This window comes from Aquarana catesbeiana, linkage group LG02 (assembly GCF_042186555.1).
Source record: "Aquarana catesbeiana isolate 2022-GZ linkage group LG02, ASM4218655v1, whole genome shotgun sequence".
Lineage (NCBI taxonomy): Eukaryota > Metazoa > Chordata > Amphibia > Anura > Ranidae > Aquarana > Aquarana catesbeiana.
Window position 1 is genome coordinate 321,670,864 of NC_133325.1, and position 26,774 is coordinate 321,697,637.

Sequence of the window (26,774 nt, forward strand, 5' to 3'; positions counted from 1 at the left end):
GGAGGTGTTCTATAGTCCAGCAGGATAGAGCTTAGGCAAGGCTGATAACACTGCTTTTGATTTCAGAGCAAAATAGGCAAAGTGCACAGGAAGTTAGGAGCTTATTGGGTTTCCAGCATGACCAACCGATATTTTTTTTCTGTACTTGCAGCATTTTTAAAGGGATAAAACATAGAAAATATTTGTATATATGCTTGTAGATATACTGATTATTGTTTATTTTAAGATGATCTGCAAAGAGGGGATCTTAAAATAAATCCTGTGAGGCACCCTTGAAAGAGAAGTGTGGAAAGAAAGAAACATATTTTAATTTCTTCTTTTTTTTGTGAATTCTGTTTCGGTTTGCTGGCTATCAAATGCCACTTATTCACTACACACGTTTTTAGAGCAATACTTCACTATAGAATTGTTGTACAGTACAAAAAAAAGAAAAAAGTTAGCAAGTTGTTTGCTTTTTTGGTTGATAGAAGTACAGTATTTACCGCATATGGAATTTCTTTGTTTTAGACTGCTTTCAATACCTATATGGTACTTTGCTAATTTGAAGCAGGGCTCAAATCTTTGTGGCAACAGATTGCAGGTTTGCGGCTTGACGTGAAGCAAATGATTTGTTTTTCTGACATCCTGAAGCAGTGGTGGTAAAAGCTGGATATACTCATTTCCCCGGCATAGCAGATAATTGGTGGGAGTTGTGTGTTGTCTGTGGGTCAGGAATGTTTTATTGTGCACAATGCACATCGTCCTACACTTGCTGAAACAAAAGCTCAGGCTGTGTACATCAGTAAATACATTTCATTATTGTTTTTACATTTGTTAGATGGACAATTACATCCACGTTGGCCTGATTTTACTTTATCAAAGCATGGAAGTATGCTTGATATTTCAGCCATTTACTAACATAGAGAAGTATGTTTTTTGTTCTTTTTCCAGAATCATACTTGCCTAGGTGGATGCAGCATCGGGGTCCGATGCAGCACCTGTCTCCCGCCGCTTCTGCTTTGAGAACCGAGCGATCAAACATCGCAGATGGCTGGGTTCTCCAAGCTCCCCGAGCAGAGAGCTGCTGACTGTCAATCAGCAGCTCTCCGCTCTGCCCCCCCCCCCTCACTGCGCTGTGGAGAGGCGGAGACGGGTGTCAGTCCAGGCACCTGGTGGATCCAGACTTTGTCGTGATGACGCGGTGCCTGGACTGCTTCCTGTGACCCATAGGAGAAGCCCAGCCAAACGAGCTCAGGCTGGACTTCTCCTTTAGTAGAGGTGCCACTTTAAGACTGGAATTGTGCTACTGGCCAGGTCACCAGGTTAAAATAAAAAAACAGAAAACGAATGCAGCCATGGCAGCCAAGGATTTGCAAGTTGCAATAAATCAAGCATCAAATTTTAGTTTTTTGGTTTAGATCTGCTTCAAGTCAATCACTTTATGCTGCATTCAATGTACTTTATTGCTTTTAAGCCTTTGCTTATTTATATAAACATCATGTTTACAAGCTTGCTCCTTCATTTATTTGTTATTGCATTGAATTTAGATATATGTATATTAGCCAGTAGAGGGTAGGTAATCTCTTAGCTGTTGAGATATTAACCTGAGCCTGAGTATGTAATAAACACATATGCCTGTCCTTCTATACATTTATAATTACACATTGTGCATAGAAAAAGATTTCTAAAATAACACGTTGATAAGACTATATACATCATCCATCTCACTCCAAATAAATATACAGTGGATACAAAAAATAATCTCCCCCTTTTTAAAATCACATTTTGTTGCTTTACAGCCTGAAATGAAGATACATTTTTTGTTTTATCCAGCTGTATTTACTGAGTGCAACTTATAACATCCAAGTAAAAGATATAACACCAACATGTCACAAAAAAATAAAAAACATTGAAAAACAGAATCACTAAGTTGGAAAAGGGAACACCCCCCTTGTGTCCGTATTTTGTTCAACCACCTTTTGATTTAATTACAGCCTTTAGTCTGTTGGGATATGTCTCTGCTAACTTTGCACATCTAGACTTTGCAATATTTGCCCACTCTTCTTTGCATAACTGCTTAAGTTCTGTTAAATTTTATTTTGACCATTTGTGGACTGCAGTCTTCAAGTCATTTCACAGATTTTAATGGGGTTTAAGTCTGGGATCTGACTAGGCAATGCAAGAACATTCACCTTTTTCTCCTTCAACCATTGTGTGGTAATTTTTGCTGTGTGCTTTGGTAAACCTTCTTCCCATTGACAACGTTCTGGCAGAGGGCAGCAGATTTTCCTCGAGAATTTGACGGTATTTTGCCCCATCCATTTTTCCATCTATCAAGTGCTCCAGTTTCTGCTGCAGAGAAACACCCCATAATGTGTATTACCACCTCCATGCATTACTGTAGGAATAATTTTGTTTGGATGGGGAGCTATATTGGATTTCTACCACGTTTGGTGTTGAGGCCAAATAATTAAATTTCAATCTCATCAGGCCATAACACCTTTTTTCATGTGGCCTCAGAATCGTGCGTTTTGGCAAAGCTCAGTCGTGACTGCATGTGGCCTTTCTTGAGGAGTGGCTTTTTTCTTGCAACCCTCCCATACAAGCCACATTTGTGGAGAATTTGTGATATTGTTGTCACATGCACACAATGACCACTCTTTGTCATACATTCCTGCAACTGCCTCAGAGATGCTGTAGGCCTCTTGGTAGCCTCTCTGACCAGTTTACCCCTGGCCCTTTCATCCAGTTTGGAGCAACGTTCTGATCCATGGAAGGTTTGTGTTGTAAAATACCTTTCACTTCTTAATAATAGACTTCACTGTGCTTCTAGGCATTAATAAAGCCTTTGAAATTTTTTGGTATCTATCTCCTGACTTGTGCCTGTCCACAACTTTATCCCAGAGATCGTTTGACAGTGCCTTGCCAGCCATAGTTGATTGTTTGCTTCATTTGCACTACCAAGGACTGCAATGCTCCAGGAAAGCTCTTTTCATGCTGAGCTAATTAAAATGACCACAGCTGATCACAGTTGAAAGTCAGGTGGCTTTGTGTGCCATGGAGAAGGTAATTAGCTATACCTGATTGAGTTTACAAGTCATTTTTAGGAGGGGGGATGATCTTTTTTCCAACTCAGGGATTCTGTTTTTTTTCCTGACATGTTGGTGTTATATATTTCATTTGGATGATAGAAGATGCAATGTGATTATTTGTTTTAAAGGGGGGTGAATCTTTTCTATACCCACTGTAACTCTCACACCAAATAAATTGCCAGTTAACTTTCTTCTCCATGACTGAAAAAGCTGTTCTATGGTCATATACAGAAAATAGTTAGATATGTGGAATTTTAGGTTCAGATAATGGATGCTGCACTTAATGATCATCTAATGTAATAATGGCTGCAGAGGGAACCATAATTACAGAGCTAATATTATAACATGAATTGATGTATTCTGCTTTATTTTTCCTTTCAGACTCGAGAACAGATAAAAGAGCGTTTGTGGACCGATCATTTTGCAGAGTATGGAAGAACTGTTTGCATGTTTCGTACAGAAAAGATCCGAAAGCTTGTTGCTATGGGAATACCCGAATCCTTGCGAGGGGAACTGTGGCTCATCTTCTCAGGTGACTCACATAACACCTAAGTTATAAAAAGAAGTGTGAGTTATTTGATTGCTGCTTGTAAACTGTACAAATAAGTGAAAGACATATGCTGACAAAATGTCATCTTTACAGTATGTTCCAAAAATAACAAAACCTATCATTAAAGAAAGTCATTAGTAAATGGTAATCTTTGGTTATGGTAATCTAATGGTAGTCTTTTTTTTTTTTTTTCTTTTTTTTTTTTACTACCAGATGCAGTAACAGACCTTGCCACTCACCCAGGGTACTACAACAGACTGGTAGAGGAATCAATGGGCAGGTGCTGCATGGTGACTGATGAGATAGAACGTGATCTCCATCGTTCGCTTCCAGAGCATCCAGCCTTTCAGAATGAAACTGGCATTGCTGCTCTCAGGAGAGTACTCACTGCATATGCCTACAGGAACCCCAAAATAGGATACTGTCAGGTGATGCATTGCATTGGAATGAACATCTGTTTGTTATAAGGGAATAGCTTTTAAATTAAGGCAGTAAAAAAATAATCTTATTTAAGCATAAATTTAAATACAACTAGAGATTTAGCTACCCACTTAAAGTGGTTGTAAAGGCAGAAGGTTTTGTTTATTATAATGCATTCTCTGCATTAAGATAAAAAGCCCTCTGTGTGCAGCAGCCCCCCTAATACGTACCAGAGCCCCATCTCGATTCAGCAATGTTGCACAAGAGACTCGACTGTCTGGGACTCTCACTCCTCATTGGCCACTGGCTCCCACTGCTGTCAATCAAAGTCAATGAGCCAATGAGGGGGGGGGGGCGGGCCAGGCCGCAGTTCTGTGTTTGAATGGACACACACAGCGGTTTGCTATGGGGGCACCCAACAGGAGGTAGGGGCCAGGAACGACGAAGAGGAGTATCTGGGCTGCTCTGTGCAAAGCCACTGTACAGAGTAGATAAGTATGACATGTTTATTATTTTGTAACCAAAAAAAAGCGGGACTTTAGTATCACTTTAACCACTTACCACCTGCCCACCGTCAAATGACAGGGACGGTGCATCTCTCTTTCTGGGTGGATGTCATATGAAGCACCCGAACGGCTGCGCCGTGTTGCTAGGACACGGCATGACCCCGATCTCTGTAAAGGGCCGCTGACGAGGCTCTTTAATCATGTGATCGGCTGTGTCCAATTACAGTCGTAAATACAGAAAGAGCCGGTAATCGGCTTATATCGCCTCACACTGACAGTGTGTGGCGAGGAGAGCCGATCAGCGGCATCTCCTCACAGGGGAGAACAGGGCATGTTATCAGGGCACTGATCATCAGTGCCCTGATTACAGTAAAGCCCCAGAAGTGTCACCAATCAATGCCCATGAGTGCCCATAAGTGACACAAATCAGTGCCCATTACTGGTGCCAGTCAGTGCTGCCTTTTAGTGCCCATCAGTGCCTGCTTATCAGTGCTGCCCATCAGTGCCGCATAATAGTGCCTCCTCATCAGTACCCATCAGTGCCGCCTCCTCAGCGCACATCAGTGAAGGAGAAAAATTACTTATTTAGAAAATTTACTGATAGAAACTTAGAATTTTTTTTTTTTTTTTTCAAAATTTTCTGTCTTTTTTTTTTTTTTTTTAGTAAAAAATAAAAAAAACAGTAGTGATTAAATACCACCAAAAGAAAGCTCTGTTTGTGTAAATAAAATTTTTAAAAATTAATTTGGGTACGTTGTTTCATGACTGCGCAATTGTCATTCAAAGTGCCACAGCGCTGAAAGCTGAAAATTGTCCTGGGCAGGAATGGGGTATAAGTGCCCTGTATTGAGGTGGTTATACTTGAGCTTATCTCAGGCAGCCTGGTTCTCTGACAGATTTGGCTGCAAGTGCCTATAGCCAAATCTATTATCCAATCGATGAGCCTTACTGCCTAGATTATTTAGGAGACCAAAGAAAACTTAGGGCAACCATAGACAGAATCTCGGCCAGTTCAGCAGGAACCGGTCGAGATTTGAACCGTGTATACAGAAAACCTCTTTCCTGCACCTGCCGTTATTGTTTTATCACATATATGTCCCAACTGGATAAAATATAATGATTGGGTTGGAAGGTTAGGGCTGTCTGTACACAAACTGATTCCATTACATGATTAGCATGTAACATAAATTAAAGGGTTAGTTCACCTTTACAAAAAAAATGCTTATGCAGATAAGTGGCGTCTGTAGATAAAACTGTGCAGCTCCGACTAAAGTTGAATAATGCCCTTGCTAAAGGTGTAAGCCATTTACATACTTCCCGAAGCCAGGTGGTCTGTTTCCATCTGACAGCCCATAGAGGACACATGATCAGCGGTGAGATCCCCTGCTGAGCGGGCGGATCTGCTGGCAGACTCTGCCAATGTGAAAGGAGCATAAAAAGTAAAAGCGCTAAGATTTCAGTGCCCCGTTTTCATCTTTGAAGATCCATTTCTCAACAATGCCTATAGGTACATGAGGATTTGTTTTAAAAGTGCTTTTATCACTTGTACAGTATATGTGAGTACTTTTAGTTGTGTAGATTAGGCTCCAAATGCTGCTGGCTTATTCTGGTCTCAGAAAGTAAAAGCAGTCAGGCAACTAGCATTTTCAGGAAGAGATTAGCAGTGTTAACCCACATATTTCTTTCATGACAAGTTTCATTTAACTGAGCTATTCAGCATAATTTTTGTCCATTCCCTTTTGTGAAATACAATATTGACTTGCTTCCAGTCAAATCTCCCATATTTATGTGTTTTATATGCCTATTTTCATTTTTTTTCTTGTAAATTTATCTTACCCTGCAATTAACCTTTCCCTCTATATCATCTTCCCATGTTAGTCTATGAATATCCTGACTTCAGTTTTACTTCTGTATGCCAAAGAGGAAGAGGCATTTTGGCTGTTGGTTGCTGTGTGTGAAAGGATGCTGCCTGATTACTTTAATCATAGGGTCCTTGGTGAGTTCATACTTTTGACTGATGGGAACCCTGCCGTATTTTGGTTAACCAGAAAATTGACATAGATTTGTTTCCTTTTGAAAATCTCTTGCATCAGCTTTGGAAACCATGATTAGCTGATGAAAAACGCAGACCTTTTATTACCGTGATATGAAAAACATTTACCCAGTTGTAGCTGTATTGCATTATGAAATGAATGTTAAAGTGTATGTCTGGGCAAGATAAAAACATATATATTACATCTCTGAATTACATGCACATTTAGTTAATGTGTTATCTCTTTAGAACTGGCGCAAGTATGGGAAAATAACCTTTGATTCTGCCAGAAATCCAGTGTGCTCAAATGCACTAAAACCCCATGCAGTGTTATCAGCCCTGCCTGAATTCTCCCCTGCTGGACTGCAGAACTACTCCTCCTCTCATCTCTATAAAATGTAGAATAAGGCAATTTCTAAGGCGACCATTAGTCTTCCAGCTGATGTTTTTCAGAGGGGCCACTGATGGCATAAACAAAGACATGCTTTAACAAGGCTATCTAATACTGCACACGTATTCAATAGATCCCGTCAACTATCCATAAGTAAAAGGTCAAAGAATTTACATGTTTTATTTAGAATACATGTTTTTAGAGCCAGTGCAGGATAGCCCTGTATTTATATTTTTGCTTCTTCCTGGTAAGAGGTACACAGTGTTCACAGTGTTAGTAAAAGCAGATCTTTAAGATTTGACTAACTTGCTATTAATCATTGTGAAACTCTATTTAGGGGAATCCTGTATTTAAACATAGCTGCAGAATCTAGTTGAGCAATGGTTGTTTTGCAGTCAAATGCTAAAAATATTGTATTTTGATTACTGTGTGGGGGAATTGCTGTAATAATGATATTCATTAAATCCATTTTTTCCCACAGGCATTTTTTTATACAGCATATTAGCTTTACATGCAGGCCAAGCTGTCAAAACTTCTCTGACAGAAGTTTTACAATCGCCAACTTATATTCATATAGTCTAAATTATTTTCCTGCCGCTGCAATGCCTATGGCAGCAGTGGCGCCACCTTGTAAACAACCTCCTGGCTGCTATAGTCAGACCAAAGTAGTACAGGGACTACTTTGAAGTCAGTGCAACTTGAAGTTGCACAGATAGGAATGGTACACATTGGAAATCATGGAGTACAACTTGTCATACGACTTTGCAGTCCCAAGTCGCAGGACAAGTTGCACAAGTGTGAAAGGGGCCTTAGGGGCAGTGGAAAAAAATGACAGCCTGTGCTTCCAAGAGCAGAGGCTGTTGAGCTGTAAATACAAAAACTGCAGCTAAACGCTGTAACAAGCGTTTAGCTGCGTTTAGCGTTTTTACATTATAGGGAGTTTTTTTACTGAAAAAAACTGTGGATAAACGCTTTTTAAAAATGCGACTAACAGCGTGTTTTTAACGCTGCTTTTTCCTGGCAGCAGCACTGGTGTTTTATAAACGTCCTATGTGCATGAGGTCTTAATGGTGTAAACGACCACCATTTTGGTTGAATTCAGCAACAGATTTAAATTAGGCAGACCATGGCAAGATCTTAATTTATATGGAAAAAATGTATAGCATTTAGTAACTAGGCTCTAAAAGAAAAATGTTGCTGTTACTGTTCCAATGTTATCTGGAGTTAACCTTTTCCCCTATAGTTACAGTCACATTACTTACCTGTAATGAAGCTTGTCTCACATTGTGCAAGCTGCTTACTTTGTGTAGAAATCTTCCCTGCCAAGATGACAATCCTCTTCCTGTCGCTGAGTTTTTGACACGACGGGGGTTAATAACTTTGGGTCTTCGGGCTCAACTGCATTTTCACCCATTAAGAAAAACTCATGAATTATTTACACTGTATGTGGCGTAATCTCTGAATTGGGGAGAACGGGATGAATGACAGGATTCTCTCACCCATTCAGAGATCTGTAAAGCCTTGTACACACGATCGGATTGTTGGCCAACAAAGCGTCAGACTTTTGTCCGAAGGGCGTGTGCCAGGAACTTTGTCTTGCATACAAACTGTACACAATTGTCGGCCAACAAACACAAACGTAGTGACATACTACACAGAATTTCAGCTCTTGAGCGCCACCCATTGGACACCTTCTACTAATGTCGTGTTTGGTGAGCATTGATTCCGAGCATGCATGTTTGTACTTTGGACTTTTGTGACAGACTTGTGTACACACGATAGGAAAATCTGACAATAGACCGTTGTCCGACGAAAATTTACTAGCCTGCCATCCAACATTTGTTGGCGAAAAGTTGGACAACAATTGTCTAATGGAGCATACTAACAGTCGGATTTTAGGCCAACAGTATGTCATGACACAATTCCCTGCCGAAAATCCGATCGTGTGTACAAGGCTTTACAATCAGTGTTAAAAATTCTTATCAATGGATTAGAGGGAAGGAAGGGGTTGGTTCTCTGTCACAGTATTGAATGTAATTCAGCCTGATTATGCAAAGATCATTAACCCCTTCTGTGCCGGATTGAGCACACTGCCAATTCGATTTCTACACAAAGCAGCAATCTGCAATACTTGGGGCATACTTCATTTACGGGTAATTGATGTGAGTGCAGCTATAGAGGAAATATATATTTTTAACTACACGTAATCATTAGCCTTTCGTTCACATTGAACACGGCTTTGAAATCCTGACACTTTATCTGAAATCGCACAATTTCAAAGCCGCATTTCAGTGCAACTTCGGGTCCGACTTAAAAGACATCTGTGCGGCTTCATGCACAGATGTCTATTGAAGTCGCACCCGAAGTCACCAAAAGTTGTGTAGGAACTATGTTTGCAAATCGGTACAGTGCCGCAAAGTCTGCCTCGCACTGATTGGAACGGCGCCATTGCCGGCAATAGGCTGCAATTTGTCATGTGATTTGACAAGTCAAATCACATGACTAATTGCTCCAATGTGAACTAGGGCTTAAAGTCCAAACTCCTTGCTTCTCTAAGACTACCCTGTTCACAGGATCAACAGATACTGTATAAAAACTATGCCATAGGGGGCAAATAAACGCTGTTGTGGTAAGGGCTAGTAACAGGCTTCAGGATATATGTCATTTTTGTTTTTTCCCCCATAGAGCTCCTTTATTATTATTAGGTAGGATCTTACACTAAAAAGGGGGTACGTTTTGGAGCATACAGCAGTCAGTAAAGCCAGTAACCATAGTCTGTGTAAACAATAATGGGCATGGGGTTCAGGGGCAAAGTACGGTATATACAATGGATAGGAGGATATAAAAATCCAGCAGGATAAACGGACAGTCCTCAACTCAGGGCAGGCCTCTCGGAGGAAGCAGAAGCACACTTCAAACATGTAAGAAAAAGCAAAGGAAGAGGCGCCTTCTGAGTGCAAACAGTGTAGACTTTATAATACAAATAATAAAACATTCACATAGAGGTAAAACCGTGTCAGCATGGGAAAGGTAAGTCCTGCAGCAGTGTGTCTCTGTGCACGCTCGTACTGGCAGCCAAATCACTCATGGTCCCTGTAGGAGCTGTCCACCGGCTCTGTGTATGGAGATCCAGATCCAGGGAAGAGGGCTGACACACATGTGGCCCACAGCAGCGTCTGACGTCACCGGAGGTGTTGCAACATTGAGCCTTCACACAGTGTGCAGGCGCCTCTTCCTTTGTTTTTTCTAGGATCTTACACTAAAGTGCATGTAATTCCTAACCATGAGCTTCATTTATTGGTCTCTTTCGGTTTGTTAAATATATTATTAAAAGCATTTTGTTATATCTGTTCAGTAAGTGCAAAAAATACAAGTTGATCCTTTTCAAAAATCTATCACGGGTTTCCTGTTCACAGTTTTATCCGCCCTGCTTATTTCACCTCTGTGAATTACAGAACACCATGTTATTTAGAGTGCTTTGAAGGTCCTACCACTTTTCCTATACTAGGGTAATACTGCTCTTTGATATACATGGGTATAGTGGGTGAGTGTTAACACCCTAGGGTAGGAAGTGTTGTTGGTGAGATCACCAGTTGAAAATAGAGAGAAAAAAGTCAGAAAAGAAAAAACAAATGCAGGTTTCACGTCTAATAACTAGTAGGCTGCAATATAAGAGTTCCCATTTAGCTGCGTTCATTGGAAGTGTCATTTACGGTACAGTAAAATGTCATCAACAATAGACCATTGAAAATAGTGTAGAGGCTCAGAGAAGTTTTACATTTTTCTGGATGAGTTTGAAGCCTGATTGATGGATGTTCCTCATGTTTCCTGTTCTTGGCAGGAGCCCAAGTTGACCAGTCCGTCTTTGAAGAACTAATACAAGAGAAACTTCCTGAGCTGGCTGAGCATATAACGGACTTATCCACACTGGCTTCCATATCTTTGTCATGGTTTCTCACCTTATTCATCAGTATTATGCCCCTGCAGAGCGCCGTGAACGTTGTGGACTGTTTCTTCTTTGATGGCATTAAAGCCATTTTCCAGATCGGATTGGCTGTTCTAGATGCTACCGCTGTGGAGTTGTGCAACAGCAAAGATGACGGGCAAGCCTTAATGATCTTAAGCAGGTTGTTTATTCTGCTACCCTTTTTACTCCCCCATTTCCATTTATTAACTGATAAAATGCAGTACTAGTTATTTATGTAGCAAAATTATGCATACACTATGTCTGCATTACTGAAATGTGTCGTCATATGGACTGTGCCAATAGTAAGCTGGCCAAGACAGGTTTTAGAATCTAAAATTTCAAATGTGCCCTAATATCACTGTCAAAGAACAGACGACACACTAACAGTATATGTACTTCTTTGAAGATTTTTAGAGCATGTCAGGAACCAGGAGAGTCCCTTGCCACAGATTGGAAACTGGCATAGTGTGCTAAACAATGAGCAGGAGGCCTATCCAATTACAGAAATTGCAGATTTAATACGAGATTCATATGAGGTATGTGTTTTGGTTTATAAAAACTGTAACAAAAAATGTCAGTGTGTCAAAAGTCATCAGTTGAAAGCAAAAGTGATTGTATCTCATGTATCCATTGATGGTAAAACTTCATCTGCTAGTGAGTAATCAATATATGCCTGGAAGTCATTTTTATTTTTGCTAGGGACTTGTAGTCCTATACAGATAAAAACCCACATGTACATAATAATTTGTAACATTTAACAACTGGTCAAACACTCTTATAGATTTACTTGTTTGTTTCCAGAAATTTGGCAACAATTCAGTGGAACAAATTGAGAGCTTACGTTGTAAGCATAGGATCCGTGTACTCCAAAACCATGAGGACACTACAAAGCAGAATGTTGTAAGTATGCTGCTGTGTAATATTTTGTGCATCTGTCCATCTTTTAACACTGCATCACATCCTGGGCCTTAGCCTCTTTAAAGGTGAAGGTCACTTTTTAGAAAAAAATCATAAACGCACATTGAGTGGTACACAAAAATGTGCATTCATGTTTTTTTTTTTTTTTTGGAACCTGTAAAGCATTGCACCAGCGATCAGCAGATCAGCAGGTCCCCTCCAGATCTGTCAGAGTATCTGTGTGCCTGTACATCCTGTATGGGCAAGCAGATACAATCTGACAGGAAGAATCAATGAATCACCACGGCACTCCACAGCGCTGTGTTAGTTCATTGAGAACTACAAGCCGACAGCCACAAGTCCTTAAACAGCCAACAGATAAGTTTGTTGGCTCTGTAGCGCCACCTTTCTCCTTCAATTTAAACTAGTAAAGGCTAAATTCCTGATGTATTTAGGGTGTAACATGTAAAATGTTCAGCATGCACCCACTCTCCCCCTGCTTATTGCAGGTGCAATGCTCTGCTGGCTCCTTAATAAAAATAAATGCACATATTTTTTACCTGCACCTATTTTTTTTTCAGAAGGTGAACTTATCCTTTAAATATGTATTCCTAAAGGCAATACAAAAAAAGCACAAAAAGACCAAAAATGTCACTTTACTGATGTGCGCTGATGAGGCTGCACTTATGGGCACTGATTGGTGGCACTGATGGGGTTTTCCTGTAATCAGGGCACTGATGATCACCTGATTACCTGCCCAGGTCTCCCCTGCGAGGAGATGCTGCTCATCGGCACTTCTCGCCACAAACTCTGTCAGTGTGTGGCAAGGAGAGACGATTCACGGCGATTCCGTATTTACATTTGTCCAGCTGTGATTGGACACAGCCGATCACATGGTTAAAGAGCCGCGGCTCTTTACGCAGATCGGGTCGTGCCGTGTCCTAGCAACATGGTGCGGCCACGATCGCTGTGCTGTGCGCCCCCGCGGGCGTGTGACAACGGCCGTTCTGGGGCACCATCATATGACGTCCACCCAGAACGAGAGCCGCACTGTCCCTCCTTCATTTCACAGTGGGCGGGCAGCAAGCGGTAAATGTGTTGGTGTGCCATTGAAAATGAATGGTGTAGTAATGCACTAAAGCATACACTCATCGGCCAGTTTATTAGATACTCCTGTTCAATTGCTTGGTGACCCAAATTGCTAATCCGCCAATCACATGGCAGCAACTTAGTGCATTTCGTCATCTAGACGTGGTGAAGACAACTTGCTAAAGTTCAAACCGAGCATTAGAATGAGGGAAAAGGGGATTTAAGTGATTTTGAACATAGCATATTGTTGGTGCCATAAGGGTTAGTCTATGTATTTAAAAAACTGCTGATCTACTGGGATTTTGACGCACAACCATCTCTAGGGTTTACAGAGAATGGTCCGAAAAAGAGAAAATAACCAGTGAGCGGCAGTTGTGTAGATGAAAATGCCTTGTTGAGGTCAGAGGAGAATGGGCAGAATGTTTTGAGATGATAGAAAGGCAACAGTAATTCAAACAATCCGCTAATTACCAACTAATTACTATCTCTGAATGCACAATACATCGACTTGAAGCAGATGAGCTACAGCAGCAGAAGACCACACCGAATGCCACTCCTGTCAGCTGAAAACAGGAAACAGAGGCTACAATGCACACAGGCTCACCAAAATTGGACAATAGAAGATTGGAAAAACATTGCCTGGTCTGATGAGTCTCAAATTAAGCTGCGACATTCAGTAGGGTCAGAATTTGGCGTAAACAACATGCAAGCATGGATCCATCCTGCCTTGTATCGATGGTTCAGGCTGGTGGGGGTGGTGTAATGGCGTGGGGGATATTTTCTTGGCACACTTTGGGCCCCTTAGTACCAATTGAGGATTGTTTAAACACCATGCCTACCTGAGCATTGTTGCTGACCATGTCCATCCCTTTATTTTCTGATGACCACTTCCAGCAGGACAGTGCACCATGCCACAAAGCTCAAATCCTCTCAAACTGGTTTCTTGAACATCACAATGAGTTTTGTACTCCAATGGCTTCCACAGTCACCAGATCTCAATCCAATAGAGCAGGGTTTCTCAACCCGTGATTTACGTACCCCTGGGGTACGTATGCGCCAAGTGCAGGTTGCCCAGTGCTGTGTTTCCTCCTCCATCCTCCCACACATACAGTCCCGGTGGCTTGCTGTAGCGTGGCACTGTGGTACCAATGGGGGAAGCGGTCTGCCCCATGTGTGTGGGGGAAAGGCCGGAGGCAGCTGCTCGGGGTCCTGTCAATGTAATGGAGTCCATCATGATCCCTGCCAGATGTTTCATCGGCCAGGGCTGACTGACCAGGGTCAGTAGGCTGCCCCATGTCCTCTCATCTCCCAACCCCTCCCCCTCTCAAGTGCGGCTCTGATCTCCTGCCATGTGTAAAGAACCCATCTGGATGATGCCTGCTGTGGCTCCCTGATCTCCTCTCCACTCTGCAATCCTGCACATAGCCAGCACACTGCAGGCAAAAAAAAAAAAGTGAGTGCTGCTTGTCGCTTTCCCATCTCCCTGTGTCTGCTCAGGAACTACACGTCCCAGCATGCCCACCTATCGGTGCAGCCTCATGAGTGCCACCTATAAGTGCTGCCTTATCATTGCCGCCTATCAGTGCAGCCTCATCAGTGCCGCCTAATCAGTGCCTTACTCGAGACAGGGGTACTTAGGAATTTTTTTTTAGACCTGCAGTGGTATTTCACCATAAAAGGTTGAGAAACACTGCAATAGAGCACCTTTAGGATGTGGTGGAATGGAAGATTTGCATCATTGATGTGCAGCCAACAAATCTGCAGCAACTGCGTGATGCTATCATGTTAATATGGACCAAAATCTCTGAGGAATGTTTCCCACACCTTGTTGAATCATTGCCATGAAGAGTTAAGGCAGTTCTAAAGACAAAAGGGGGGCCAACCCGGTACTAGCAAGGTGTACCAAATAAAATGGCCGGTGTGTGTATATGGCACATTAAAGTGCTTTGTGGTATGGTGGAATGCCCTTAATATGGCATAGAGCAAGTTTGCACATCCTGTCAGGAAGCCAGCTTACAATCTTTCTAAACCAAAGCTTTATTGAAAACCTGTAATGATGGAAACATTTAAGCTGCCATTGCAGTTGTTTTTTAAGGAACTACTTCACCTAAATAAAGTTGTTCTTAAAGGGGTTAGTAAAGGTTCGTGTTTTTTCACCTTAATGCATACTATCAATGCCCATCAGTGCTGCATATCAGTGCCGCCCATCAATGCCGCCTACCAGTGCCCATCAGTGCCCATCGTCAGTGCCCGCTCATTGGTGCCACCTCATCAGTGCCGCCGTATCAGTGCCGCCTTGTCAGTGCCCATCAGTGAAAGAGAAAACTTACTTATTTACAAATTTTTTTTTTAACAGAACAAAAGCAAAACTTTTTTTCAAAATTTTCGGTCTTTTTTTTATTTGTTTAGCAACAAATAAAAACCGCAGAGGTGATCAAATACCACCAAAAGAAAGCTCTATTTGTGGGAACAAAATGATAAAAATTTAGTTTGGGTACAGTGTAGCATGACCGCGCAATTGTCATTCAAACTGCGACAGTGCTGAAAGCTGAAAATTGATCTGGGCAGGAAGGTGTCTAAGTGCCCTGTATTGAAGTGGTTAAACCCCTTATGGTACATTTTAAGATGTACCACTCTTTGTTCTCCTTTCTTTCCCTTTTATCTCGATCTATCCCAATTTCTTGTTTTTTTTTCCCCATCCCTCTCTCTGTTTCTTGTTCACTTATTCTATCTCTCTTTTTTCTTTGTTCATCCCCCTCTTTTCCTCTTACTTCCATGTATTCTCTATTTTTGGGATGTTGGGATGAGTGGTGGCAGTGCTGGCGGGGAGTTGGGATGAGTGGTGGCAGTGCTGGCGGGGAGTTGGGATGAGTGGTGGCAGTGCTGGCGGGGAGTTCTGATCAACCAACTTAGGTGCTCTTGATCAAGGTCATCTGCTGATCTGAGAACTGTAGTGGGGACTTTTAATGGCAACTCTAATCACAGGTAGTGTTACTGTATCTCTGGCTTCACTGTGTCTCCAGCTCTGTGTAAGCTGACCTCTAGTCTCTGCCCCCCATACATGCTGTGAACTGAATGGGTGCCTGCGAAGAGGCTGAGTGGGCGGCCACAGGTTCCAGGAATAGCCCAGATGGGCGGCAACAGGCTCCAGGGACAGCCCCACTGGGCGGCCACAAAAAGGCTGGGAGAGCAGTGCAGGCTTCCGGAACACTTTAATAAACACTTAAAGTCGCCGTGGAAGTCGTGTCACTTTAATAAATCCCACCACCACATCCTCCCTAATCCAACAAGCTATCCTCTTGCATTGTCCCTGGTGGCTTCAATTTATACTGTGCATATGCACCAAAGCCCCATTCATTGCTTCAGGTAAATTGCACTTTTACAAACTGCTGGAGGTCACCATGAGTACGGCTTACCAATGGGAATAGATAGGGCTGTGGCACTCTTGTGCAGTATGAAGAGGAGCCAACTGAAAAACTGAACTTGGAGGAAAGATTGCTGGATCAGAGAGGAAAGTATGTATTCTCTCAGGTGGCTGCACTCAGAGGGTGAGGGGATTTATTAAAGGACAGCTTTGCTAAAGGTAACAATGCTTTTTATATTTCCAAAATCATAGAATCCCTTTAATCTTTTAGTGCACAGTTGATTTTAGAGTAGTGTGGGTTGCTGTGGCCCCTGCCATACCACTCCAAAGCATTAGTGATCACATTCTTTTTTTTTTTTTTCTTTTTCCCCCAAGCATGCCTTTGGTGATTGACTTTTTTGTTAGAACACAGCACTTGATTTCAAAATGCCGCTTGCATATATAACACTTGTGCTGCTTGCTGCAGGCATTATTTGTGATGAGCTCATTGCTCAGATTTCCTTCTATTAACTCTTTCATGCAGATCATATTTAAGTAAGCAGTGGATTATTCCTATGACAGCTAAACCTTACTTTACTGCTATAGGGCTTTTGCCTTGCCTACGTGACCGGAGTACAGGCAGTTCTATTGAAGCGTTTTGTTTCTCGCCATATATTGACATTTCTAAATGAAATCCCTAATAGTATAAATTATATATTAAAATAAGAAAACATTTAAATTTAGTTTTATAGCCTTTCTCTGCTTTGTTTGAAGTGACTCCTACAATGCAGGAGAAGGCTGTAAAACAGAATTTTATGTAAAAAAAAATATATAACTGATTCTCATTCAGCTGCCCAGAAAAGCCTATGGCCCAGAGGTGTTAACACCACACATTCAGAAGTACTAAGGTGTCCTTTTATTAAACCAAACATAAGCCACGATATTGACCATCTTGGCTCATCTCTACTGTGCAGCAGTTTATGCAGCTGTGATGAGGAGCAAAGATGCTGTTTTCCATCACAGCACAAGGAGAAGCAGCCAGTGAATGTAATTCAAATGGCCAGTTTATAAAGGTGTGATGAAAGCACCTGACTAGTCAGTTGTGTAAATGATTTCCTTCTCTCCACCTCAGAGATGGAGATAATGGATGAGCTCAGGTGTGCTCGGATCCTCGTCCGAACCTACCTAAGTTTTCCTGGCAGGAAGCTGTCACTACACAAAGCCAGTCATAAGCAGCCGAGGCCTTCCCCACAACGGCCTGTATACACACCCCTTGTATACATGCTGCTGTGGGGCAGAGAATGCCCTTATTGGTTTTGTGCAGTGACAGCCTCCTGGTGGGGATCACTTAGGTGGGTTCAGACTAGGATCCGAACATGCCTGGGCTTATCCCTAGTTAGCAGATAGATAGAGATAAAAGAGAGAAGAGGCTGCAATGGGGAAAGGAATTAGATGAAGGAACACCTTTGCCACTGTTTGACAGAAACAGTAAAAGGCGCCCTCCACTTTAGAGAAGATTATTTATATACATATGTGTGTGTGTATATGTATGTGTGTGTATATATGTATGTGTGTATATATATATATATATATATATATATATATATATATATATATATATATATATATATATATATATACACACACACACACACACACACACACACACACACACACACACACACACACACACACACACACACACACACACACACACACACACACACACACACACTTGCAGGGCCACCCTTAAAATCACCATGCCTTAAAGTCAGGGACCTTTACTACCTGAGAAAAAAACAAAACACTTTAGTGCTTAGGAAATATTGGTCCTTCTATTCCCTAGGGTCTAGTATGAGTATATTTCCACACCAGATCCCCAGTATATTCCCGTCCCACATATGTTCCTACATATGAAGGCAGTAAAAATAACAGAAATATTGGAGAAGGACCATGCATGTATAATTGTGTTTTTATTTATATAAAGACGTTTTGGTGACACCTGTACTTGAGTCGAATTGTAAAGCCATAAATACACTTGGTTACAAGTGCAAATGTCTTGATATAAATGAAAACACAATTATTCATGCATGGTCCCTCTTCATTAAGTTTTTTTTTTTTAACTTTATTTGATGAATGGACTGCCCTACTGCTATGCGTGGTAACAAAAATGCAAGTACGGTGGTGCATCGCACAGATGTGAACCCAGCCTTATTAATCCTAGTACCATGGACTACAAAGGACCCCAGGCACTACAAATAACCTGCCACAGGCCCTTTTGTGATTTACCATACATGCCTAGACCATAGAGTGTCTCTGGACATGGCTGATTATAATTTTAGCTGTCCCTGGTACATGTGCAGTAATTCTTCTTTTATTGTCCTGACTTTGATTACCGGTAATTTGTTGCCTGCAGAGAGTTGCTACAGTTTGCATTTCATTATTGCTATTTGCACTGTTTTTATTGAAAAGGCAAATGGCCCAAGTAGTTGCCTATATCTCTCCAACTATTAAAATCATGGTAATTGCTAATTCAATAATCTTTGATTACTTATGAATGTTGATCTCACCCTAGCTTTTTTTTTTTTTTTACTGTTTAGCTTAGAGTTGTTGCACCAGATGTTTCATTTCCTCATGAAGATTTAGAAGATCTGTATGACATGTTTAAGGTGAGACAGCAGGAAACGCAATCCTGTTAGATGGTCCGCAAATGAGTACTAAGTGTTTTATGTACTATTATGCAGGTTTAATGTGTAGTATGGATAGTCTCAGCACAGACATGAATAATATCGCATTTGATTCTTTTTATATGTATGTACACCATAAATTTGTAACGTGTAAAAAATTTAAAGCGGACCCCCTCCCCTTTTCCTCTTTAAAAACTGGCCACACTAGGTAAAAATATGTAACTAAACAAGTGCTGTTTGTACATTGTATTTTTCACACTGTTTCTTGTGTCCTCACCCCCACTCTGCTTCTCCCCTGTTCCCTGTGTTGGCCCACCAATGATGTTTGTGCCTCAGCTTGCAGTATTGTTGTACTGCACATGCATGAATTGGAATGCATGCCGTCATTACATGATCAAAAAAATTATGCATCCCCAGAGATCTGGGGGGGTTATTCTTTTTTTTTCTAACCAACAGATGAGTGTAATGTAGTGGGGAGCATACACCGGATTAGGCACATAATGTCATGCGTTTCATCTCACAAATGCTTAGTATGATTTAATGTGGAGCTAAACTCCCTGCAGCAACTTCTTTTATTTTATCCCTCCCCCTCCCTCTTACACCAATTTTTATTGTATTTCTTCTTATTTTACATAGGCCAGGGATTGCTACGCCACAGCTATCCAAGGGTACGAAGCCACATGCGCAGGGAATTTGTGCACAAACACCACCAGGGGTGTAATGGCAGTCTGACAGAAGCTGGCAATTCCTCTGCACGTGCGCCATATATGCTGCCAGTCTCTGTCAGGTCCTAAATACCTGGAAGACAACAGCTGTGCATATGCGCACCTTCTGGAGCTTTTATGATAGCGGCGCAAAAGAGGGGCGTGGGAGGCAACATACATAAACAAAGAAAATTTGGATTCAGTTCTCTTTTACTGACCAGTTCAGTAGAGTTGATGCAAATGTTCATAAGATATTAAAGTGATTTTAAATCCCCTGCTCTTTTGCGGCGGGTGACTTCTGCTGAGATTCTCTACAAAGGTATTTCGGATCATGCTCAGTTATCGGTTGCAATTCAACTATCCCAAACAGTGGGCCAGAGGATGTGAAGGTTGTCCAGGTATTGGATCATGGACCCTGGGATACAGAATTCCCTGTCAGAAGCCCTGTGTAATTTTTAGTTGCAGAATGAGGAGTCTACTGCCCCCCTGATGGTTTGGGAGGCTTTTAAATAATGGCTTAGATGGGAATACACCTCTCGGATAGCTGCAATAAGAAGGAAGTCTATGCAGTCTCTGAAGCAATTAAAGGAACAGGCACGTCAGAGAGAGGCTACCTATGTTGTGAATCCAGACCAGGCTAACTGTCTCATGGCAGCACACCCTGCGAGAGTTAATCCTACTCAGAATTGAGCTAACCAAAAAAACTATGCCAGATATTACCCAAATTGAATTTGGGGACAAAAATGGTAGACTGCTGGCCTGACTTGCCAAGGGGCAATACATGGTGACTCACATTGGTAGAATAAAAAGCTCAGATAGTTGCTAACTATCTCTGCAGAAATTAGTGACAGATTCTTGCAGTTTTACCAAGGGTTATACTCCTCCAGAGTAGCATATAGCACTACCAAGCTGACTCATTACTTGGATCAGATTCCATTTCCCACACTTGACTCAGAGAGACAGAGTGAACTGGATAGGGATATCTCCCTTGAGGAAGTGCAGGAGGCATTGGGACACCTGCAGTTGGGTAAAGCTCCTGGTCCAGATGGAATTCCAGTAGAATTCTGTTCTGTATATCAAGATCTCTTGGCACCCAGGCTTACTTCCCTTTTAACTCAGTTTACCTCCATGTACTCCCTCCCGGACTCAATGTCTGAGGCGATAGTGGTGTTAGTGCCCAAATCGGGCAAGGACTCTGAGGATTGTGCCTCCTAAAGGCCAATCTTGTTGATAAACGCTAATGCCAAACTATTGGCTAAGATACTGGCCTTTCGCCTGGTTAAGGTGATGGAGGAGCTCATTCATGTAGATCAGACAGGGTTCACGCCTGGGAAGGGTACAGACCTTAACCATACGTTGTTTGTTTATTAACTTAGCCACTTCCCACTGTAACGGAGGTACAAGAGTCATTGCTTCACTAGATGCGGAGAAAGCTTTTGACTCTGTGGAGTGGGAGTACCTTTGGGAGGTCCTGAGGAGGTTTGGCTTTGGCCCTAGATTCCTGCAGTGGCTGGGCATGTTGTACAAATCTCCTAGAGCTGGGGTCTCAAACTGGCAGCCCTCCAGCTGTTGCAAATCTACAAGTCCCATCATGCCTCTGCCTGTGGGAGTCATGCTTGTAACTGTCAGCCTTGCAATGCCTCATGGGACTTGTAGTTTCACAACAGCTGGAGGACCGCCAGTTTGAGACCTCTTCCCTAGAGCAAGGATTCACACAAATTACACTTTTTCTAACTTCTTTCTCCTTCAGGGAGGGACCCGCCAAAGCTGCCCTCTGCTGCCTAACCTATTTGCGTTGGCGCCATTTTCAATCTTGGTTCAAGGCTCCCAGCATATTGAGGGACTTAGAGTTGGCTCTCTGGAGGAGAAGATTTCACTTTACGTGGATGACACACTATTGTACCTGCACGATGGTCCTTGAGGGTCTTCCTTGCAGGTGGCCCTTGAGGCCTTCGACGAGTTTGGATGGTTCTCATGAGTCCGTATTAACTGGACTAAGTCGGTCCTTTTTCCTATAGACCCACGGGTGTCTGTGATTCGAACCCCCTTGCTGTGGGTAGAGGAGTTTAAATATCTGGGGATCAATGTTACCCAAGACCTGCGGTCCTTCCACCATCTTAATCTTCTCCCTGTAGTTATGCGACTTAAGGAACACTGCTCAAGTTGGACAAATTTAACACTTAACCTCCTTGGTCGCATTAATATAGTGAAGATGATTTACCTACCTAAATTCAACTATGTCTTTAGAAACTGTCCAGTGTAGATTCCTTCCTTCTTTTTTAAAGACCTGGGTGGCTGTGTTAGCTCCTTTTTGTGGCTGGGGTCTCCTCCTCGCTTAGCCAGATCAACTCTTCAGAGACATCGCCCATTCTCCTGCTCTCCACGGGTGACGGCTATGACTTCCATTTCCTCCCTCCTTCTCGGCGGCCAATCGGGAGTCTTCTCTTTTCAGCCAATCAGAAAATGGGTGTCACACCCGCTTCTGATTGGCCGGATTGAGGATCAGTGTTACAACAGCGAATATGAAAAGGGCCGGATGTCTGAATAGGGGGTGGCAGCGGTGACGTGGATAGATTCATGCTGTGCATGAATCCATCTATTAGTCATGTATAGGGGGGTGGCGTGGAGAGAGGGGACGGCGCCCCTAATGGACAGGCCGCCGCTGGGTGCTACCCAACCTGATGATATACTATGGGTGGTTTTCCTAGTAACAGTTAGATGATTTGAACAATCCAGAGCTAATGCTGCTGTTTGTCTGGAGGCGGCCATCCTGGGCTCCCCTATGGAACTCGGCAACTTGGTATAAAGGGGTTCTAAAGCATATACCTCCCTCCCTGACCCCACTAAAGTAACCTTATGAGTTTGGGTGGTGGCTAGAAAGCGATTTCTTCATCCCAATCAGTGGTCTCCCTTCTGCCCTTTATGGGGAAATCCTTCTCTTCCTCATTTTAGAACAATAACGGATCTGCAACTTTGGGCTCTGTTTGGGATTATGGTGCTGAAAGATGTAATGCCTGCAGGAGTACTATTATCATTCCGGGACCTTACTCTTAAATATAGACTCCCTAGATCGGGGGTCTCGAACTGGTGATCCTCCAACGGTTGCGGACCTACAAGTCCCATCATGTCTCAGCCTGTGAGAGTCATGCTTGTAACGGTCAGCCTTGCCATGCCTCATGGGACTTGTAGTTCCACAACAGCTGGAGGGCCGCCAGTTTGAGACCCCTGCCCTAGATGGATCATCTTTTGTTACTTTCAGTTGAGTAATGCAGCCAGAGCAGTTTCCTACTGTACCTAGTCTTAAGGCTAACTCTATAGAAGAATTACTGAATTAGGTGACAACTAGTGGAAGTTTTTTTTACCTTAATGCAGGTAATGCATTAAATCTTCTAATGAGGACCAGGTGCTGGTGAACCTGATAGCAACTAGGGATACCCTCATTTTGGGAGGGATTTCCTCTCACTTCCTGTTATGGCTATGGGACAAAAAGTAAAAGGAAATCTCCCCAAAATGACAAAAAAAAAAACTTGAAAGGGGCAATCTCCCTTGCTTACTCTATCCAAAATGGAAAAAAAAAAAAGTTTTGCCTTTAGTTCTACTTTAAATCTGAAACTACACTTTTATGTCCATAACAACCATGGAATACACATATTTATCAACACGACCCCTGTTGGTAATACCCAAAAGGAAGCTGCATTTGCCCATCAGCATAAGTCCACTCCAACTAACACAGGCTTTAGCGTAATGAAGCACTCTCAGGTCAGGGAGTAGATGATTCTGGTGTGGTAATACACCCCAGCTATTCTGTCTCTCTATAGTGCTATAATATGTATTTTCAGTCTTCCCTAAGTTCTATGCTGCTATGGAAATCGGAGATCTTGCACTGGCATCTAATAGCCTGACACAAACATCAGAGAGAAATACAGGTGATGGAACCAATTTTTAGATGAGTGGAGAGAAGGCTCTGATGTTGGTAACATCAAAGCAGAACTCCATGCAAATAGAAGCACATTTTAAATACAGATATGTTTACTGATTTATCTTCAAAAGGACTGGTAACTTTGTAAAGCCTCTGGCACACTGCATATACAGGCAGGAGACAAATGTATTTCCTGAGTTAGCAATGCAGTTACCTATCACACCTCTCTGCCTAAAGCATGCTCACTAGACATCATAAATCCTCATCATTCTCATTACCTCTGTCCGGGGAACAGAAGGTATGCTAGGAGGTAGCAGAGCGTTCTTGGTCATGCATTGTGCCAAGGGTGTGTACATGATTACAGTGAAACTGAAAAGAATTATAAATCCTTTGGCAGACAAGCTTGTAGGCATTTCAAATTTGTATTTATGTATTTGCTTGGTGTTCCATTTTAATGGCCTGTCCTCAGCTTTCTTTTTTCAAATATAAGTTTATTCAAAACCAGGAAGGGGCAAGGGCCCGGAGTGTCAGCATAAACATAAACAAAGATTCGAGGACGCAGCCTCTTACAACAACATAACTGAGAGCATGACAATATGGTTTTCCATTTCAGGGTCATATGCATGATACTACAGTCTGTACAATAAATTCAACCCTGCAGTGGATCTCAAACAGATCTGTTTGTCCCTATCCTTCCTGCCATTTTCCTTTTTCCAAAACAGTAGTTGTAGAAGAATAATAGTAGAGACAAGAGAAAGAGAAAGAAGTCTTAGAATTAGCAGGTTCAAAGAGTGGGGGGGGGGACAGAGGTGTGGAACACGGGTGGGATGGGGAGGGGAGGGAAAACGGAGGCGGCGCCCATCTATTGCTTAGTACATACATGTCCAGAAGGAAGCTGCTGCCAGTAGGCTTCCACGTTCTGCTTCAATCATGAGCTTGCTAGTAGGTTTTGACCCTCAGTGAAGAATATGTATATAAGCCATTGCGACCAGGTCTTAGTGTATAGTTCAGTTTGGTTGCGGGCTGTAAGGATAAGATCCTCCATCTTCCTTATATCTTCTACTTTTTTTAACCACACACCCACAGTTGGGGGTCTGGTGGTCTTCCACAGCAGGGGGATGCAAGCCTTGGCCGCATCTAGGAGATGTCGGATCAGGGATTTTTTATATGTCTTTTTGGACATGGTAGAAGCATGCAGCAAGAAGAGACTAGGGTCCGCCACAACATGGCGTTCTGTAAATTTCTGTATCGTCTGCTGTATGGACTTCCAGAACTGCTCCAACCTCCGACATGTCCAAAAAACATGAAGAATCGTGCCCTGCTCCTCTCCGCATCTCCAGCAAATTCCCGAGGAAGATGGGAAAAATTTCTGCAGTTTGTCTGGGGTGTTGTACCATCTGGTTACTAATTTATAATTAGTTTCCTGCATTTTCGTGCATATGGAGGATTTAAATGTAAAGTAGAGTATGTTTTGTTTTTGCCGTGGTGTAAAGCTACACTGCATATCTCTTTCCCATGACCTGAGGGTGAGCATTTGGTAATTCTCTGGTGGTGTAATCAACAGTTGATAGGTGGTTGATAATGTGTGAGGGAGAGCACCCTCTCCTGAGCAGTATATTTCATATGTAGTCAAGGCTCGGTCAAAATTTCCAGGAGGGGGTAACGTCTTGAGGAAATGATTAAGCTGTAAAGCTCTCCAGAAATCTAAATCTAACGGCCCCTCCGATCTCATCAGCTCTTCTATGGAGGGCCACCGTCCATTTGTGATGTAATGGGATGCTTGTGAGTAACCTGCATTACGTAGGGAGCTAAATATTGGATCCGTACATCCTGGGTTGAATTCTGGAGTTCCCAGAATCGGGCGTAGTGGGGAATTAAGGGATGTAAGATGTAATCTAGCGGGGGGGCGTGGCCTAGCGCGGTATGTGAACAGACCTGTTCACCGGAGCTCCCGCTGTTGATCCACCTAACAATCCTTTCCTCGCTGTTCCCGGCGCCCAAAAACCGAACTGCTCGGTAGCTACAGCCTACCTGTCACCCCAGGACACAGATACAGCTGCAGTGTGGGGGTATGATGACCCGTGGGAACCGCGGTGAAGCCGCGGCCTCGGCCGCTCCGGACTTCCAAGATGGCGCCTGGACATCTCAGCCGCAGAGAACGCCACGAGGCCAGGACAAGAAAGCAGACCAGGGGGGTAAGTCACAGAAACCCCCTAAAACCAAAGACCAACCCAGGGATATGCTATACTATGCACAGAAACTGGCAGGCTCTGCTGACTCCACACAGACCAGCACACAGATCCCAGCAGTGTCCATGGAGCAGACAGGCAGGGGAGACACAGACAGGCCAGAGGACACAGACATTATGGACTCAGTTCCAGATCCTATGCCAGGCCTGTTTGATTTACAAGTGGAAGACAGTCCCCAGCCTACGCTCAGTGAAATTTTACATGCAGTCCATAGATGCACTGCTTCAGTGGATGATCTTAAAGAAAAATTTGGAGGACTGAAGGAGACTGTATCTCTCCTCCGTCAAGACATTCAAAAAATCAGGGAGAGAACCACGGAAGTGGAGGGGAGAGTAAGTGACATAGAAGATCAGATGCCTCATTTAAACAGAGATGTGAGGGGGGCTGCACAACACGCACACCAGGCTTTTGAAAAGACTGACGACATCAAGAACCGCCTGAGACGTAATAACGTTCGCATAGTGGGGCTCCCGGAGAAGGTGGAGGGCAGGGACCCCACGGTATTCGTCGAAGAGTGGCTGCAAGAAACATTTGGTAAAGAGGCCTTCTCTCCCCTGTATGCAGTAGAGCGGGCACATCGAGTGCCGCCAAGGCCTCTCCCACCTGGGAATCCCCCTAGAGCGATGCTGGCCATGCACCTTAATTATCGTGACCGTGAAGTAGTGCTACGACTAGCCAGAGAAAAAGGGGCTGTGCAGTTTAATGGAACCAAAATCTCCTTTTACCCCGACTTCTTAGCCGAAGTGCAACGCAGAAGATCTAAATTTGCAGATGTTAAGAAACGGCTGCAACGCTTACAGCTTAAATACGCGATGCTATTCCCTGCCAAGTTGCGAATTACAGCTGGAGATCAGAATCACTTCTTTGAAAACGCGCAAGATGCTGCAGGATGGCTGGACCAAAATGAGCAAGACCTGCGTCGTCGCAGACGCGAAAATGAGGATGGATT

The 26,774-nt window shown here is 42.9% G+C and overlaps 1 protein-coding gene across 2 annotated transcripts in view; it reads left to right on the forward strand.

Annotated features, from left to right (window-relative positions):
• TBC1D8 (TBC1 domain family member 8) overlaps positions 1-26,774 on the forward strand; it is a 134,046-nt gene that overhangs the window by 87,242 nt on the left and 20,030 nt on the right. For both annotated transcript variants that reach the window (XM_073614778.1, XM_073614779.1), the window contains exons 10-16: positions 3,453-3,603; positions 3,835-4,049; positions 6,426-6,543; positions 10,812-11,097; positions 11,344-11,473; positions 11,739-11,837; positions 18,867-18,935. In XM_073614778.1, coding sequence (XP_073470879.1) covers positions 3,453-3,603; positions 3,835-4,049; positions 6,426-6,543; positions 10,812-11,097; positions 11,344-11,473; positions 11,739-11,837; positions 18,867-18,935 — 1,068 coding nt within the window. The remainder of the gene's footprint in view (positions 1-3,452; positions 3,604-3,834; positions 4,050-6,425; positions 6,544-10,811; positions 11,098-11,343; positions 11,474-11,738; positions 11,838-18,866; positions 18,936-26,774) is intronic.